The 15,715-nt window shown below is 42.4% G+C and overlaps 1 protein-coding gene across 1 annotated transcript in view; it reads left to right on the plus strand.

Moving 5' to 3' along the window:
• ADAMTSL1 (ADAMTS like 1) overlaps nt 1–15,715 on the plus strand; it is a 936,829-nt gene that overhangs the window by 732,521 nt on the left and 188,593 nt on the right. The window contains exons 15-16 of the mRNA XM_088018750.1: nt 7,473–7,774; nt 13,937–14,066. Of these exons, the coding sequence (XP_087874876.1) occupies nt 7,473–7,774; nt 13,937–14,066 (432 nt within the window). The remainder of the gene's footprint in view (nt 1–7,472; nt 7,775–13,936; nt 14,067–15,715) is intronic.

Below are 15,715 nucleotides of genomic sequence, written 5' to 3' on the forward strand. Positions count from 1 at the left end.
AGAGTTCCATTTTGGGCATTTTTGGTGAAGATGCCTTTGTTTTTTGGGGGTTTTTTTGTTTTGTTTTTTGTTTTTTTAAAGATTGTATTTATTTATTTATTAGAGAGAGAAAGAGAAAGCACAAGCAGGGGGAGTGGCGGGCAGAGGGAGAAGCAGGCTCCCCGCTGCGCAAGGAGCCCAATACGGGACTCGATCCCAGGACCCTGGGATCATGACCTGAGCCGAAGGCAGACGCTTAACCGACTGAGCCACCCAGGCGCCCCTAGAGATGTCTTTGAAATATCAAAGTAAAAGTGGTCAGTCAGGAGAGAGAGCGATGTACGGTGGTTAAGAGCATGAAACCTACTAGCTGTGTGAATGACTTCAATTTCCTCATCCGAACAGTAATTATTAAATGGGGGTAATAATAGTTCTTATCTGGTTGTCGTTAGGATTTAACAGCTTTTATTTATAAAGCACTTAGAGTAGTGCCTGGCACATAAGAAGCACTGGATAAGTTTTTGATAAATAAAATAATTATGTTAAATTAGTGTTTACTCCTTTCAAAGAGTAAAATGCCTCCCAAGCCCAAAACTTACAAAAAAAAGAAAAAAGTTTGGGTATAAAGCTCAGGGGACAAAAACATCCAGACTAGAGATTACATACTTCGAAGTTGCCCACACCTTTGTGGTGTATGAAACCAAGAATCACTGAACACATCAGAGATAGCACCAAACAGAGCTCCAAGGCGCTGCAACATTTAGAGTTCAAGGAAAGAAGAAAGACCTAGAAAAGGAGACGGAGAAGGAATTGACCAGAAAGGAAAAGAAAGCCAAGAGTTTATTGTTGTGTAAGTCAAAAGGATAAAATAATTCAAGAAAAAAGGCATGGTCAGCTGTGTTGGATGCCGCTGGGAACAAAATAGTTGAGGGTGTTATTTGTTGGGAAGAGCAGAGACTATAGGGGCCAGGATCCTCAGAATCTGATGATTACCTGTCTTCCTGCTGGCTTTTCTCTTATGATTAAAGAAGAACAAACTCCTGGACAGTCCACAAGATCCTTCCTTTTAGTAAGACTCTTTCTCATGCCTTGTTGGGAACCATATCGAGAAAGATAGGTCAGCACTGCAAGATGAGTGTAACAGAGTCCTCAAGTATGAGGCTGTGGGCCTTGACAGAGCCCCTTAATCTCTGATTCATTGGAACTCAAAGAACTCTGATACCCCACAGCATTTCCTTCTAGTATAAAGTCTCTTTGAAAGGAGAATGTGCCCTTTAATGCGGCCAGACTTTCTTCTCCCCCTTCTAGCACTGAGCGTTTCTGCAAGAAAGTCATAGAGGCATTTTTGCAGAGGCCAGCTGCTTCTCAAAGAACTCAAAAGGGCATCATTATCATGAGAAAATGAAGTCTGCTTCTTGGAAAAGGCCACTATATATAGCTCTCCCAGTACTGCCTTAGTCTGTTTGGAACTGTGTCCTTCCTTCGTATTTCTTTCTTTCTTTCTTTGTTACTGGTCAGCATCAGACAGGGCGGTGACTGAATTTTTTTCTCAAATAGATATATTGGTGGTTGATTCAAAATCCTCATTGCGTTCTGTTATTTTAATTTCTGGAATCGGTCTATGCTATGAATCGGTTATACTACTGAATCACTTTACATTGATGAAAGACTCTCACAACCCACGTGTGATACTTAAGGATTGGAGGAACCTATGAAAAAAAAGAGTGGTGCTATCAGATGTTTTGTGGGGTGATGTCCCGGACACCTTTGAAAAATTGTGCTTGGAGACTTTAATATGAGTTGCATAGCATGAATTACTTGCAGTTCCAGAGAGTTGTAAGCGAACAACAGCGGTTGAGAAATATTTTCATAATTCCATATTCAGGTCAAGTATCCTTGACTAAAGATCTTTCACAATAAGTTAGATTGTTATTTATTTGGAATGATTTAGGTGTGGTTCTAAGTGAATGGAGAGGCCCGTTTTGGGTAAGTGTTCTCCCAAAACTTTAGTGCCCTAGCTGTATTTTTAAAGAATCATTTAAAGGTTGTCTTGGTGTTAAGGGTTTTACAATTAATTCTAAAATCCCTAGTGATTCAATTAAAGAGTCGCCTTTCCTTTGTAGCTTTCCAAAGGTTTTTGTTTGTTGACTTATTTTGGAGGGTTTTGAAAAAATCTTTTACTTTATTGTGAGACACTAAATAACTAAAGAAGTTTACATGAGGTCTTTGATCGCGTGTAAAATTGAGACAGATGAAAGAAAGTGTCTCCTGTTCCATTTTCCAAGTTTCTGTCCCACCCAACAGCAATTTCTTTTGCTCAGGTTTCTAAATGCCTCTTCAGTTCAGATGCCAAAATGCCTAGCTTTGGTTTAGGAAGCCACCCTCTCCTAAAGATTTTACTCCATTAATGTTTCAAGGGTTGCTCAGAACCAGGAGGAGAACCAACTTTTCAAAAGAAAAAGAATAGAGAAAAGAAGATTGCATTCAAAATAAATGAGGCAATGTAGAAAACAGCATCATTACCAATAAAGTATGGTGACTTTTTTTTTTTGCCCCCAAATGATATATTTATGTAAAAGACTCTCTGGTTAATGTGGGGTAGAATTACTTATATAGTATTTTATTTTTCTAATACACTATTTTCCAGATCCTTCTGTGGCCACTAGTTAAATGATAAAATTTTAGAAGGGGAAAAGCCATGATTCTCCTGCATCTATAAAATGAACATCTGTCCAAGATTTTGTCTACCTCATTAATTAATGAGGGTATCAGGAAGATGTTCCGACCAATTCAAAGGAAATTTCAAAGAACCATACATATTTAGGCAAATAAGATGTTGGAATGGATTTACAAGTAGATGCAAAATGGGTCTGTCCACAGGACAGCAATTGCATTCCACTAGATAATTAATCTGCATTTCTGTGGGCAAGAATCACGTGCATTATCCATTTTCTGTAATTTGTAGAGTGGTAAAATAGCTCACAGTCAATGCGAGATTGCAGTAACTAGGAAGGAGGCACTTGACAGGGCACCCACTAACCTCCTAGGTGCGTGTTAAAAGCCTTTTATCATTTCCCCTCCACTATTCAGTTCATTCCCTCCTCTCTCCTCACCCTGAGATCCTGCCACCACTCTCATACCCAAGCATACACCAAAACAAAGAGCGTAAAGAAATCCACAAAACCTATCTGACATCTAGCTGAAATTTATTAAGGTCGAAAACTAAATCAAAATTAAGAATTTGGAGCACTGGGTGTTATACGAAAACAATGAATCGTGGATCACTACATCAAAAACTGATGTATGGTGACTAACATAACAAAATAAAATAAAATTTTTTTAAAGATTTTATTTATTTATTTGAGAGAGAGAGCGAGCACAAGAGGGAGGAGGTTCAGAGGGAGAAGGAGACTCCCCACTGAGTGGAGAGCCCAATATGGAGCTCCATCCTGGGATTCTGGGATTCTGGGATCGTGACCTGAGCCGAAGGCTGACGCTTAACTGACTGAGCCACCCAGGTGCCCCTAAGTATTTGTCATGTGATTACCTGCAAGTTTTAGTTTGTGTTTTAAAACTAGAGACTGAGGTGAGGCTGGTAAGAGCATTACAATAAGACCCCTATAAAGTTATTCTTATTTTGAATAATCCCAATGATTTTTTAAATGAACAAACATGTATATGAGAAAGGAGAGGAAAATAAGAGGAGAAAAGATAAAGCTAAAAATCTTAGGGGAGGCTGGCTGGCTCAGTTGGGAGAGCACGTGACTCTTGATCTCGGGGTTGTGAGTTCAAGCCCCACATTGGGCATGGAGCCTGCTTAAAAGAAAACAAAAAACAACTTAGTTATAGACCATGTGTGCATAAAACTGGAGCCAAACTCTGGCTAAGATCTGCAGTGACACGAGATTAATTAACCAAGGGTGAATGGTTTCTGTTTAGCACTATATTAATAAAGCGATTCTTCTTATTATTTTGGTCCGTGCTTCTGACTTCATAATAGCCACATATAAACTAAACCACGTTGGGATTTTACAAGTGAATTTGATTATCACTGTTTTCTGTTTCATAAAAGGGACTATGGTAATAACTCCAATGAAAGGATAAGCTTTTTGTTCATGAAATGAACAATTAAGCTTGCAAATTGAAGACCAGACAGAAGCATAAGTCATCTATTTGCCAGGTTTCTTTTTTAATTTCCTGGGGATGGGAAGACTACATGCAGAAATGCTATCGGTCTTCTCTGAAGTTTGAGCCCTTCTCTGAAAGAACTCACTTATCCAGTCATTCTGCATTCATCCCCCAACAATGCTGCTAACAAAAAGAACTTTAAAAGTACCCAAATTAAACTTCAATAGTAAGAGCTTTTCACTGAAACATTTGTACATCAAAATGACTAAAAAAAAAAAAAAAAAAACACCCTACTGACTCCATTTTAAAGGTCCCACTTTAAGGATTCTAGCTCAGCAAGTACTAGTCAAACCGAGACTCCTAAGCCTTACACTGAGACGTCCTAGCTCAGTTGCCTGCCCTCTAACTGACCTTGCTTCTTCCCACTTGTGGCCAGAAAGCTCAAGATAGTAAACACAGAGTTGGGAGATCTAGGGATGTGGGGGAAAGTTTTGTATGAAAAACAGTTATTATTCACTTGGCCATTTGCTCTAATAGATATTTTTCTTTTGAAATATGATCTCCTGCCTTCAACAAGAGAGAATATATTATATCATACAGTGTATGCACTAGAGAAATTAAGATGACTGCCAAAAGACAGCACCACTTAAAAGCCAAATCATTTTTAATTGGTGTGAACTTGATGAAGACCTAAGGATAGTGGATTGGGAGATAAGCCAGAAAGGCTATTTGACATTTGATAAGACTCTCACTTGGGAGACCTAAAATTGATGTTTATTGTTTTTGCTATTAACCCTAAAGGTCCAGATAATAAAAAATAGACAAATGCACGCGTGTGTGCCCACACACACACATTTCTTTTCATTGAAATGCTGCTTCAAAATAAACAAGGATCAAGCACTGCAATGAGTTCATGAGGCTCCAGTAATGTGCCCTTTCTACTTTGGGTGCTTTTGATATATCTTCCTGGTCCTGGAATGAGACCAAATGCAAAGTGATTGACATGCTAGGCAAGGAGAGCTGAGGGTTTGGTTTGTGGATCATTTATATTCTAGATTTCATCTGGGCCTCACTTTGGAAGATAAAACATACATCAATTTAACTGCTTGCCACTCTTAGAAACATATATATGGAAAAGATGGGAACTAAGGCTTGAAATGAGTTTGAAGATCATTTATGAATCTTGGTGTGTTTGGTATCTCCACTCAAGGTCCTATAGCAGGAGTTGGGAAACTACAGCCGACAGGCCAAATTCAGACCTTTCTACTACCACCCTCCCTCTAGTTTTTATAAATAAAGTTTATTGGCACACAGCCACACCCATTTGCTTACATATTGTCTATGACTGTGTTCACAGCATGTTGGCAGAGTTGAATTGTTGCAACAACAAAGACCCACAAACAGGGCCCACAAACTCTAAAATATTTTCTACCTGGCCCTTTACAGAAAAAGCTAGCTGATCCTTGTTGTCTTGTAATGGTCTCTGAAGATGGCTGTTAGAAGTGACAGAACAATAATTCTTCCAGCATAGGAAAAGCTAATAGGGTGCGGTGCTTTTTGAGATCTTGTCATTTTTTTATTTGAAAATAAAATTCACCACATTATTAAATAAGAAACGTTATTCACACACTATTGTCAAGGTTGGCGGACCTTTCATTTGCTTTTGGGTTTTTCTTACATACAAATTTGTTTAGTTTGCATTTTCCTTAATGTCTACACCTGGGTTGTAACACTTGGTGTTTGTGTATTTGTCAAAATTCTTGTTCCAGGAGCCAGACAGATATATCTGTGTGAATGTGTAAATAAGGTTACAATTAGTTTGATTGCAGAGTTGGGTTTTATATTTATAAAAAGCTCCTACAGGTAGCATTATTTAATGAGAAGGAGACGTTTTAATTTTTTAGGGTACTGTTCTCCCCGCATGTTCTCTGGGTGCTGGAAGATAGGTCAAGCATTAAAGACAAGAGAGGGAAGTAACATTGTGATGAGAATTTCTTGGGAATAATTCTGGATGGCTCTTCCTCCCTTATCCACCTTCCTGACAGGGTTGTATGTGACCTTCATTCTCTCCTAGGGGATGGCTCTTCATGCCTCAGACAGCATGAGCTGTTGGGGGTCTGGGGAGTCTGGCTCTCCTGGCCAGCTCCATGCACAGCCCCAGCTCAGGCCCAGGAAACATCTTTGTTATGATCCTTCCGATTTGAAAACTTGGATTGGTTTCCTGCTAGGATTTCTATTTCCCTAAACTAGATCTGAACCATTTGCACTTGCTAGGATTTAATGCTATAATCTTCTTATCAGTTCTTTCGTTTTCTGCCAAAGTCAAGGTTAGGGGACCAGGTTTGCATGCCTCCACAGCACTTCTCTCTGAGAAATGAGAAAGCCGTAGGATCATGGAAAAATAAAAACTTCTTATTCCAAAGTTCTTTTTCCAGATTATTATACTAACTTTTTGAAAATGTTAGTGGTTCCCTCTGGGCTTTTTTCCCTAGGTCCCTCTCAAGGTCATTGCAGTCAAGGCCGTTGTTGATTAGTGGGCGGGAAAGTCTTTTTTTGGAATTTGGATATTGTCCTACATTCTAGAGAAACTCAGAGAAAAACCAAATTCTCACTAGTGCGGCCTGTCTCAGGGGGTGGGGGAGAGGGGGCTGTCGAACAAATTTGTACGAATGCAGAATCTCTCGTTTCCTATGACACGTCTGTGGATTTAAATTTGTAGCATGGCTTTTCTCTATGATATAAAAAGAATTGTAGTCCAGACTAATTCAAAGAATGTGTGAGGAACAAGACTTCACTCCATTCTTGGAACCTTACAAAAAAGAACCCCTTTCTACATATAAATAAATCTTGGGAAGCACATTGAGCCGAAAAGCAAAAGAAAGTTACAGAATATGAGAGCCAGACCCCCCCCAAAAAGAAACCCTCCTTAAATATCTCCAAGGGCTTATTTTGTGATAGTTTTTAGTATCAGTATTAGTCTGCTATAAGAATAACCAGCGTCTTGCAGAAGGCACAAGTGCTGGGATTGAGAGAGAGAGAGAGAGAGAGAAAGAAGAAACCACTGATTCCCTGCTCTGAAGAGCTAGCACTGTGGGTGCAAGGCAGGGAGAAAGCAGGTGGTCTGTAGCTGGAATGTGGCTTCCAGCTGGGAGTTCATATGACACCAAAAACCAACCCAGAAACCACGGCAAATGAGCTCATGAACTAAACTGAAGCACCCATCGCAGGACAGGGTGGCAGAGCCCGGAGCACATCCCGGGACAGCGCGGGGCCGTGGCAACAGGTGGGATGCTGCCCTCCGCAGCCCCCACGGTCTCGTGCCTGGGGCTCCTCATCTTGTCCTCTTGTTTGCTTGCCGACTGCAGGTTCATCCCCGAAGCCTGGTCGGCCTGCACGGTTACCTGCGGTGTGGGGACCCAGGTGCGAATGGTGAGGTGCCAGGTGCTCCTGTCTTTCTCTCAGTCCGTGGCTGACCTGCCTGTCGACGAGTGTGAAGGGCCCAAGCCAGCATCCCAGCGTGCCTGTTATGCAGGACCATGCCACGGGGAAGTACCTGCGTTGAACCCAGAAGAGACAGATGGCCTCTTCGGTGGCCTGCAGGATTTTGACGAGCTGTATGACTGGGAATATGAGGGCTTCACCAAGTGCTCCGAGTCATGTGGAGGAGGTAAGAAGGGGGACTCTGGCCCAGAGCCCCACCATCTTCTTGTCCTTTTGCTTTATCCTCTCTCCCTGCAGGAGACTATGTCACGTGACAGCCTTCTAGTCCAGGAATGATAAGCAGGGGGAGGGCAGGAGGAAGCCCTTCTAAATGTAAAGCATACTGAATGAAACACAGATGTATCCCTCCCTGGGCTTGAGGAGCGTTCAGACTGTCAGCTGCAAGTGGCCAACACAGCTCACACTTGGACTTTCAGTTGTCATCCTGATGTTTTGCAATATATCCTAGTGTATCTGACTGAGAAACACGGTTGACGCTGACCTGGCAAGGCTCTCAACATTCAGTTTTGTTGATCTCTGTCCTTGCTTCGGCGCGTGTGGTATGGACCAAGGCCCAAGAGGACAAAACATTCTGCTCCTCCCCAGAATAGGTTAGAGTCCCCCTGATTTACTCAGCTGATTTCCTGAAGCAATAGCTCTTCATAAAGGGCAAAGGCTATAGAAAGGGCAATTAACACCGTGGTTACCTGGAACCGGAAAGGACTTTAAAGTCTGACCCCACCGCCATTTTACAGATGAGAAAACGAAGATGCAGAGAAGCTGAGTGACTTGAAATCACACAGCTAGTGCGTGACAGCTGGGATTAGGCTTGCTATTGATCTATTTCTCTATCTAGAGTCTTTCCAGCACATCACACTTCTCTAAGCATTAGAGAATTCCTGACGCCTGCCCCCCTTACGGATATTACTTAATGTTAAATGTGTCCATGTGTATTAACCTGGTTCTTTAGGGATATTCCACAGTGATAACAACAGATTCAGCCATTACTTCAGGTGTTATAATGGGATTGTGGAGGGGGGGGAGAGGAAGGCATTTGAGTCAACAATGAATTCTTCAAGATTACGATCTCTCTCACACTATAGAAAATACATCGATTCATAATGCCACAGCCTCCCACGTCTGCTCCCAAGAGAGATTCTGATAGGTGAGGAAATGCTGGCTAATTTCCTGCCAGCCCCCTCTCCCTGGCTATCAGTAAACCCCTTTTGGCACATTAAGGTTCTGCATTGCCAGCAAAGTTTCTCAGCCAGTATTAAAATTATTTTCCAAAACTCTTTTCTAAACCATGACATTTTGGAAACTCTATTAAAAAGGCGTCTTTGGTCATTATTGAGAATGTACGAGTACATGTGCCCAAAATGTTCACATGCAGCTGGGAAAAGGAATGAAAAGGGGAACAAGTACATAGGAGCAAAGAATCCATTTTCTCCATCAGATCTTTTAGCGAGCATTTAATAGTTTTGACCTTGAGGTTCTTGTTTGTTTCTGCATCTTCCAGTTTCAAACCGTGACATTCTTAAGTGTTTTAATGGAGAGCCCTGTTATTTTTTTTAAAACTGAAAATTTTCCGTCTGATTCTGGAAGAGTTTCCTGGAACTCGGCTAATCTCTGTTCTAAAGGGGTGCTCCACACACACTGAGGAGATCTTTTCTTCCATACTGACGAGGGAAGAAGTGTTAAATAAGCTTCGGTGATCTCTGAGCCTAGGCAGGAGCTGAGAAATCCAGTGGAAAGACCACAGCCAATTGCGACAGTGGCCTCTTTTCCAATATAACGAGTGACTCAAGAGTTCAGGTGGTGTGGGTTTATCCCCAATTTCCATGATCACCTGAATGGAATGATCATTATCTCTAGTCTAAAATGCATGTGCTTTGCGGGGGTGGGGGGGAAGCTTGTGGTCTCTCACTTATGATTCTCAGTTACAAGTCAAGCCTGGAACTGAGCAGATGGAAAAACTGGACACAGTCATGGAATAATCAATAACCAGATACCTTTATCTTTAAAGAGTCTAACCATTCTGCTGATCAACCAGGGGTATAAAACTCAAAGTGTAGAGAGCCTGTGGAATGTTTTTAATTTCAAATGTTTTTAGAAGATAACTGATTGGGAAATAAGATTTGGATGTTTGATATACAATTGATCTCTGCCTGTAGGAACTGACTGTCTTTGTATAACATAAATTGTACATCCTTTACATCCAAGGCAGGGTAAAGTTATTGAAATGTCTTATGTCTTTAACTGTCAACAACTGTGCACACTTACCTACACTTAGGTAACTGTGCCAAGGTAATATATTTACACCTAAAATGTTAGAGTTGAAAATTCCAAAGTGGTGAAAATATGCTTGGGTTATATGGTCCATATGATGCCCATATGCACTAAAAAAATCATTTTGCTCTATGGGACATGTACGTTTGAAGTCAGTGTTTGGCAGTAACATTGTATTATCAACTTTGATCTTTTCACCAAAATATAACCCACACTGTTATATATATTTTTAATCATTCTTGCTGAAATCAACCAAAAACATGTAGGATTAACAGATTTTAAATCAATTTTGGGTCGTAAGGCTGGTCGGGCTAATTTCATTGTCTTCCCTATCTCAAGAGCAGAAACTGGATAGACACAGAAGTAACCTTTCACCTAGCAGAGGTAGCAACCAGAAGGAACTAGTTAGTAATTTAGGCTACAGTTGGTGGCTATGTTTCCCCAAGCTGTCATCAAATATCATGTAACAATTATGCTATTCTGGCAGATATAAACACTGAAAATCCCATTTTCTCGAAGATTGAGCCTAACCTGCTCAGATATGTGTCCCACATCCCACTATCATCTCCTTGTTATATTTGAATTTCCCGTATGTGAGCAAATAGGTGTGGTCAAGGAGAGTGGCTTTGAACCTGAACAGCTTTGTTATGTTGAACTCCTAGATGGTAAAATCAACATTAAAATAGACCTGAGGGAAAACTTGAAATTTACTTTGGCAAGAATGAAAGGGGAAGTCTTTACCTGCCACTCCCCTTCCTTATGAGTCCTCTCTCCTTTGCTTCTGTCAAGAAAGGAAAACTTGGGGCACCTGGGTGGCTCATTCGGTTAAGCATCTGCCTTCAGCTCAGATCATGATCCCAGGGTCCTGGGATCGAGCCCCACACCGGGCTCCCTGCTCAGTGGAGAGCTTGCTTCTCCCTCTCCTTCTGCTGCTCCCCCTGCTTGTGCTCTGTCAAATAAATAAATTAAAAAAAATCATTAAAAAAAAGAAAGGAAAACTCAAAATTGTGAAGTACTGTACTTAAACGTGTTCTGTGTTGTTTTAAAATGTCCTTCTCAGTGCATATACTAGCCTTCTTGGAAAGGGCACACACTGGATGAGCTAACTTCTCACATCCTGGCCCCACTCTGCTGGGCCAAGTATGCTGTGACCTCACAGGTGAGGGCCTCACATGCCTGTGAAATTCCTGCAACTTCCCATACTCCCACACTCCCCAGCTCCCTCCCTCCACGCGCCTTCCCCCAGGCATCCCTCTTCCACCTCCCCTGGCCTAAACAGCACTATGCTTAGAATGCCCTGCCCTTGAGGCATTTTGTTCATCATGCCCCAAAAATGTATTGTGTGTTGACCACAGGGCTGGTCCCAGATACTCCTTAATTATGACAGAGCTCTGTCCTGAGTTTTCCTCAGCATCCCAGACCCCACCTAAGAATGCCTAGGCAACTGGCCCCTATGGCAATGGCCATTTAACACGATGTCAGAGGCCTAGTATTAATATCTTAGAGTCGAATTTAGTAACTCTGGAATGCTGCTTAATCTTGGCACTTAACCACCTCGGAGGTGATTTTTCTCTTGAGCTAGGATTTATTGGTTTGGGGTAATATAAATTTGTGTCCCACGTATCTAAGAGAGGACTATACTGACATCCTTCTAGAAACTTTAGCCCTTGCAACACTTGTTCCTTGCAGTCTTAGAAGGACCTAAGTTCTATGAACAAGGGATTCACAAAGTAGAAACAGAGCACCTCCTTCACACATGCCCACACCTGAAGCACTTTCAAGTAGGGCAGGTAACAAGACCTATGATCACTTCCTGCTGACGTCGTCAACTCAATTTCATAAAGTGTTCAGTAGCTGAAAAAAAAAATATAGATATATACTTTATTTTAGAGCGACATTTACAATCTCTTGAATATTACCAGGTAGGCAAATGAATCGAAAACTTAATTTCTAATATAACCACAGCTCTAGATTCTGTATGGAAGAGTTCGCTTCATCCAGCACTTTGTCGTCATTACCTTAATAATGCCAGACTATTCCAGAGGGAAGTGTCAATGATGATTTCAACAATTTCTTGTGAAATGTTTTCCTATATCATCATACCATAAATTTCAAATGGCTCATCCCAGCTGCAACCAAGAGAGAAACACCCTGTCGCCAGCATTACAGAATACAGCGGGGTAGCTTGAATGTCTAGTATAAATCGCAAATGTTCCACCTTGAACTGGCCATGATATATTTAAATTTCGAAGCTCATAAAAAGGTTAGAAAAAAGAAAATTTACATCCATGGCCTCAAGGTAAATACTGTGACTGATTTTTTTTTTTAAATGTTTGATTCATCAGACTTCTGGGAAGAAATAAAGGTGATTGAGATCCTGGCTTTAAAATGTCACTTTTTAGGTTGCCTGGGTGGCTCAGTCGGTGAAGCGTCTGCCTTCGGCTGAGGTCATGATCTTAGGGTCCTGGGATCGAGTCCCCACTTGGGCTCCCTGCTCCACAGGGAGCCTGCTTCTCTCTCTGCCTCTGCCTCTCTCTCTGTCTCTCATGAATAAATCTTTAAAATGTCACTTTTGAAATGGTGGTCTTGCTTAGTGACCTCAGTCAGTGTCACATCACTTTACAAAGTGATAACTCCTTGGACAAACATGGAGTAGATGGGAGTAGGGAAGCAGCAGGGCTCAGAGTGGGGCAGTTGTACTATATTAGGTACTAATTGTTAAACCAAGACAGAAATAAGAACAAGAGAATGTATATTTATTTTTGAACTAATTATGTGTGTTGTCACATACTTTGCCAAAACCACATACAAATATTTAGTTCCAGATAGATATATTTAGATGCACATATCTTTATATACACAGCTATGTGTGACTGAAAGCAGAATATCAAGAATGTCCTGTCTCGCCTCTTCCTTATACTGACTTTGCTGAAATGATCCCAGACAAATTTCTAGGTTATTCCCAAAGATCTCCAGCAAATATAAGCAGCCTCTTAGTATTTTTAAATGTGAGTGCCGCCATTAAAAGCTTCAGTGCTGAGGCACTGCCTCACCATGTATCAACTACATGACCTCCACCTTTCTAAGCCTCAGTTTCCTTCTCTGTAAAATGGTATAAAAATAGTGCTTACCTCATGGAGCTGTTGAGAGAATTGCATGGTGCGTGTCATGCTCTCAGCATTGGCGCCTGGCTCATAACGTACCCATGGATTTTGACTCTCCCTATGACTGTGGGCACCAGAATGAAATGTCCGGTCATTACTATACCCAGCTAAATGTTTCCTTGCTCCATTAAAGTTTCCATAAGGGGTCCTGCACACCACCCGGAAAGACTTGCCAGTAATCCTGTCACTGCTCAAACTCCTGTTTTCCTAGCTCTGTATCGGAGACATGCCAAGTGTCAGGGGGAGAATTGTTTCCCATGGATGTAGAAACCATTATGTTTCATGGATACAGTCATTGTACACCTTGTTCTCTTCCTTTGTTCCGACTTCCAAAGCTGCCCAGGTCACTAAAGAAATGAACTAGAATCAAAAGGAAACCAACAAAGATTGGCGTCCCCATTGCGAGGCCCCAATAGAACAGCAGTTTACAAGATATTGGGTATTAAAACATAGCTCTTGGCCTCCCTTCCAAATACAACAATCACCTGTTGATTAAAACATAACATGTAAAGATCTCGGGGACATTTTTCTTCTTTTTTTTTTTTTTTTTTTTGGTCACCCTGCTCTCCTCCTGCATTAAATTATCACATCTCAGCTTTGGCAGCTCTGTAACTTTGGTGGCATTTTCTTAAAGCGTTTCATCAGTACTGGTGCAAGCTCTCCCATGAGGGAAGTTGCCCTTCTCCAGGGGCACCTTTACAGAGGCACTAGCTCACGAGTACTTTCTCCCTGATGGAGCGATGCCTGACAAGATGGGCAGCCCCGGGCTTCACGCTGCAATCTCTGACATGCAGCAAGAGCCCTACCAATCACAGAGGCCTCCCACCAGCTGCCTTGTCTACACTTCATCACCCCACACACGCCCACTCTGGCCTGACAGTGTGATTTGTACGCAGGTGTCCAGGAGGCTGTGGTGAGCTGCCTGAACAAACAGACACGGGAGCCTGCTGATGAGAACCTGTGTGTGACCAGCCGCCGGCCGCCACGGCTCCTCAAGTCCTGCAGTTTGGATCCCTGCCCGGCCAGGTAAGGGGCGCCGTGCCTGCCCTTCTACCCAGGAGTATGTTCAGAGTGGGGTGCCTCTGTCTGTGGGCAAGACCAGAATGCTTATTGTTCAAAACCCAGTGTTTTGAAAACCAATTAGCATCAGTTCAAACTTTTAGTCAAATCCACTTAAATTTAATTGAAACCAGGGCTTTGGAATTCCAGCCCAATGGTCATGCTCAGGGTCCAGAAGGCTCTGTGCACTGAAATGAGCCCCGTGGCATGACCGGAATGTGCACGTGCCTCACTGCTGCTGCCTCCTGAAGGGAAGTAACCACAGGCTTCAGGGTCTCTGCCACTTTTAGCCAGGGTCCCAAGCCCTCACACCATAGTAATGGATTGGCTCATGGGTTGCAGGGCATAAGAAACTGGAGTGACTGGGTGGTATAATGGATCCAGTGTGAAATCTGTATGCACACAGCATGCAGATTCATTATAGCATGCTCTGCAGTGTATGTGTCATTCCACATGCATAAAATCAATTAGAGCATTTCATTGTTCAGTCCTGCCTAGGTCTCATTTTTACCCAACCTTGAGTCTTAGGTAATCAGTCCAATCACTGCTTTAGTCCACACGATTTTATGGTGTCTTGAGAGACTTGCCTGCAGAGACTTCTTTGGAACAAATCTCTATGGAAGCTAAACCATCTTATCGATGATTCTGGTTTCAAAGGGAGATGCTTCAAGAACCAGAGCCAGACTTTCAAGTCTGCGGATGGGATGAAGACTGTTATAAGATAAGGTCATATCCTAGATACGAAAAGGAATGCTGTTTTTGAACGATAGTTCTTCTCTTTCTGCAAAGTAACATGGAAGAAGCAATGTGTTGCCTCTGGAACTGACAATAATTTGCAGATGCGGCGTGTCTTATTTCTCAGTCAGCAAAATACCCTTTTTTTTGGAACTTAAAGGGTACAGACTATGGGCCAGATCAGGGCATTTCTGCTGGTCACAGAGATGTCCCATAGATTGATCTGAATGGTGGGCCTGGCATCCCCTTTCTGATGCAGAAGGGAGGAGAACCACTGGGGCCATCTCCATAACATCCAGAAAAGCAGCCAGCCACTGCTTGGAGAAGCACTCCACCCGGAGAACAGCGGCCAGTAGAATAGAGTCAAGGGCTAGACCCAGAAAAAACTAGATCCAGTGCATAGAATCCCAAGAAGCCTCTTTCCTATCCCTGTTTGACCTGGTCCCACATCTCCAACCTAACCTCACCGTTCTCCAGTTGGGCAACCCTAACTGCCCAGGCAAGGGATACTAACCCCTTCGGTTTGACTACATTCTTTCTCCCCGAATCAGAAAAAGCGGAGTAGTTTTGGCACGGACAGCCTGTAAGGGCCTTGGCTAGGAGGTCCAGCGGTTCTCCTCCGAGCTTTGTTACCCACCAGTTGTGTGGCATTGGGCAAGATGGCTGCCCTTTCTGTTTCCACATCTGCAAAACGACCAGGCCGTATCTGAGGTCACCACATCCTGCTCAAATATCTCATGACTCTTTGTTAGTCTATAGGCAGATGCACTGGACAGCTACTGCTGTGGGCTGATAATTGATGTCATTTCTGTTCCGCTTGTTTACCGTGATTTTAAAACCAAGCCTAAGTGTCTAACCACATCCCGGGGTTGTAATGACAT

This window comes from Eumetopias jubatus, unplaced genomic scaffold (assembly GCF_037043125.1).
Source record: "Eumetopias jubatus isolate StellerSeaLion01/CBP00866 unplaced genomic scaffold, mEumJub1_p1.0 scaffold_15, whole genome shotgun sequence".
Classification (NCBI taxonomy): Eukaryota; Metazoa; Chordata; class Mammalia; order Carnivora; family Otariidae; genus Eumetopias; species Eumetopias jubatus.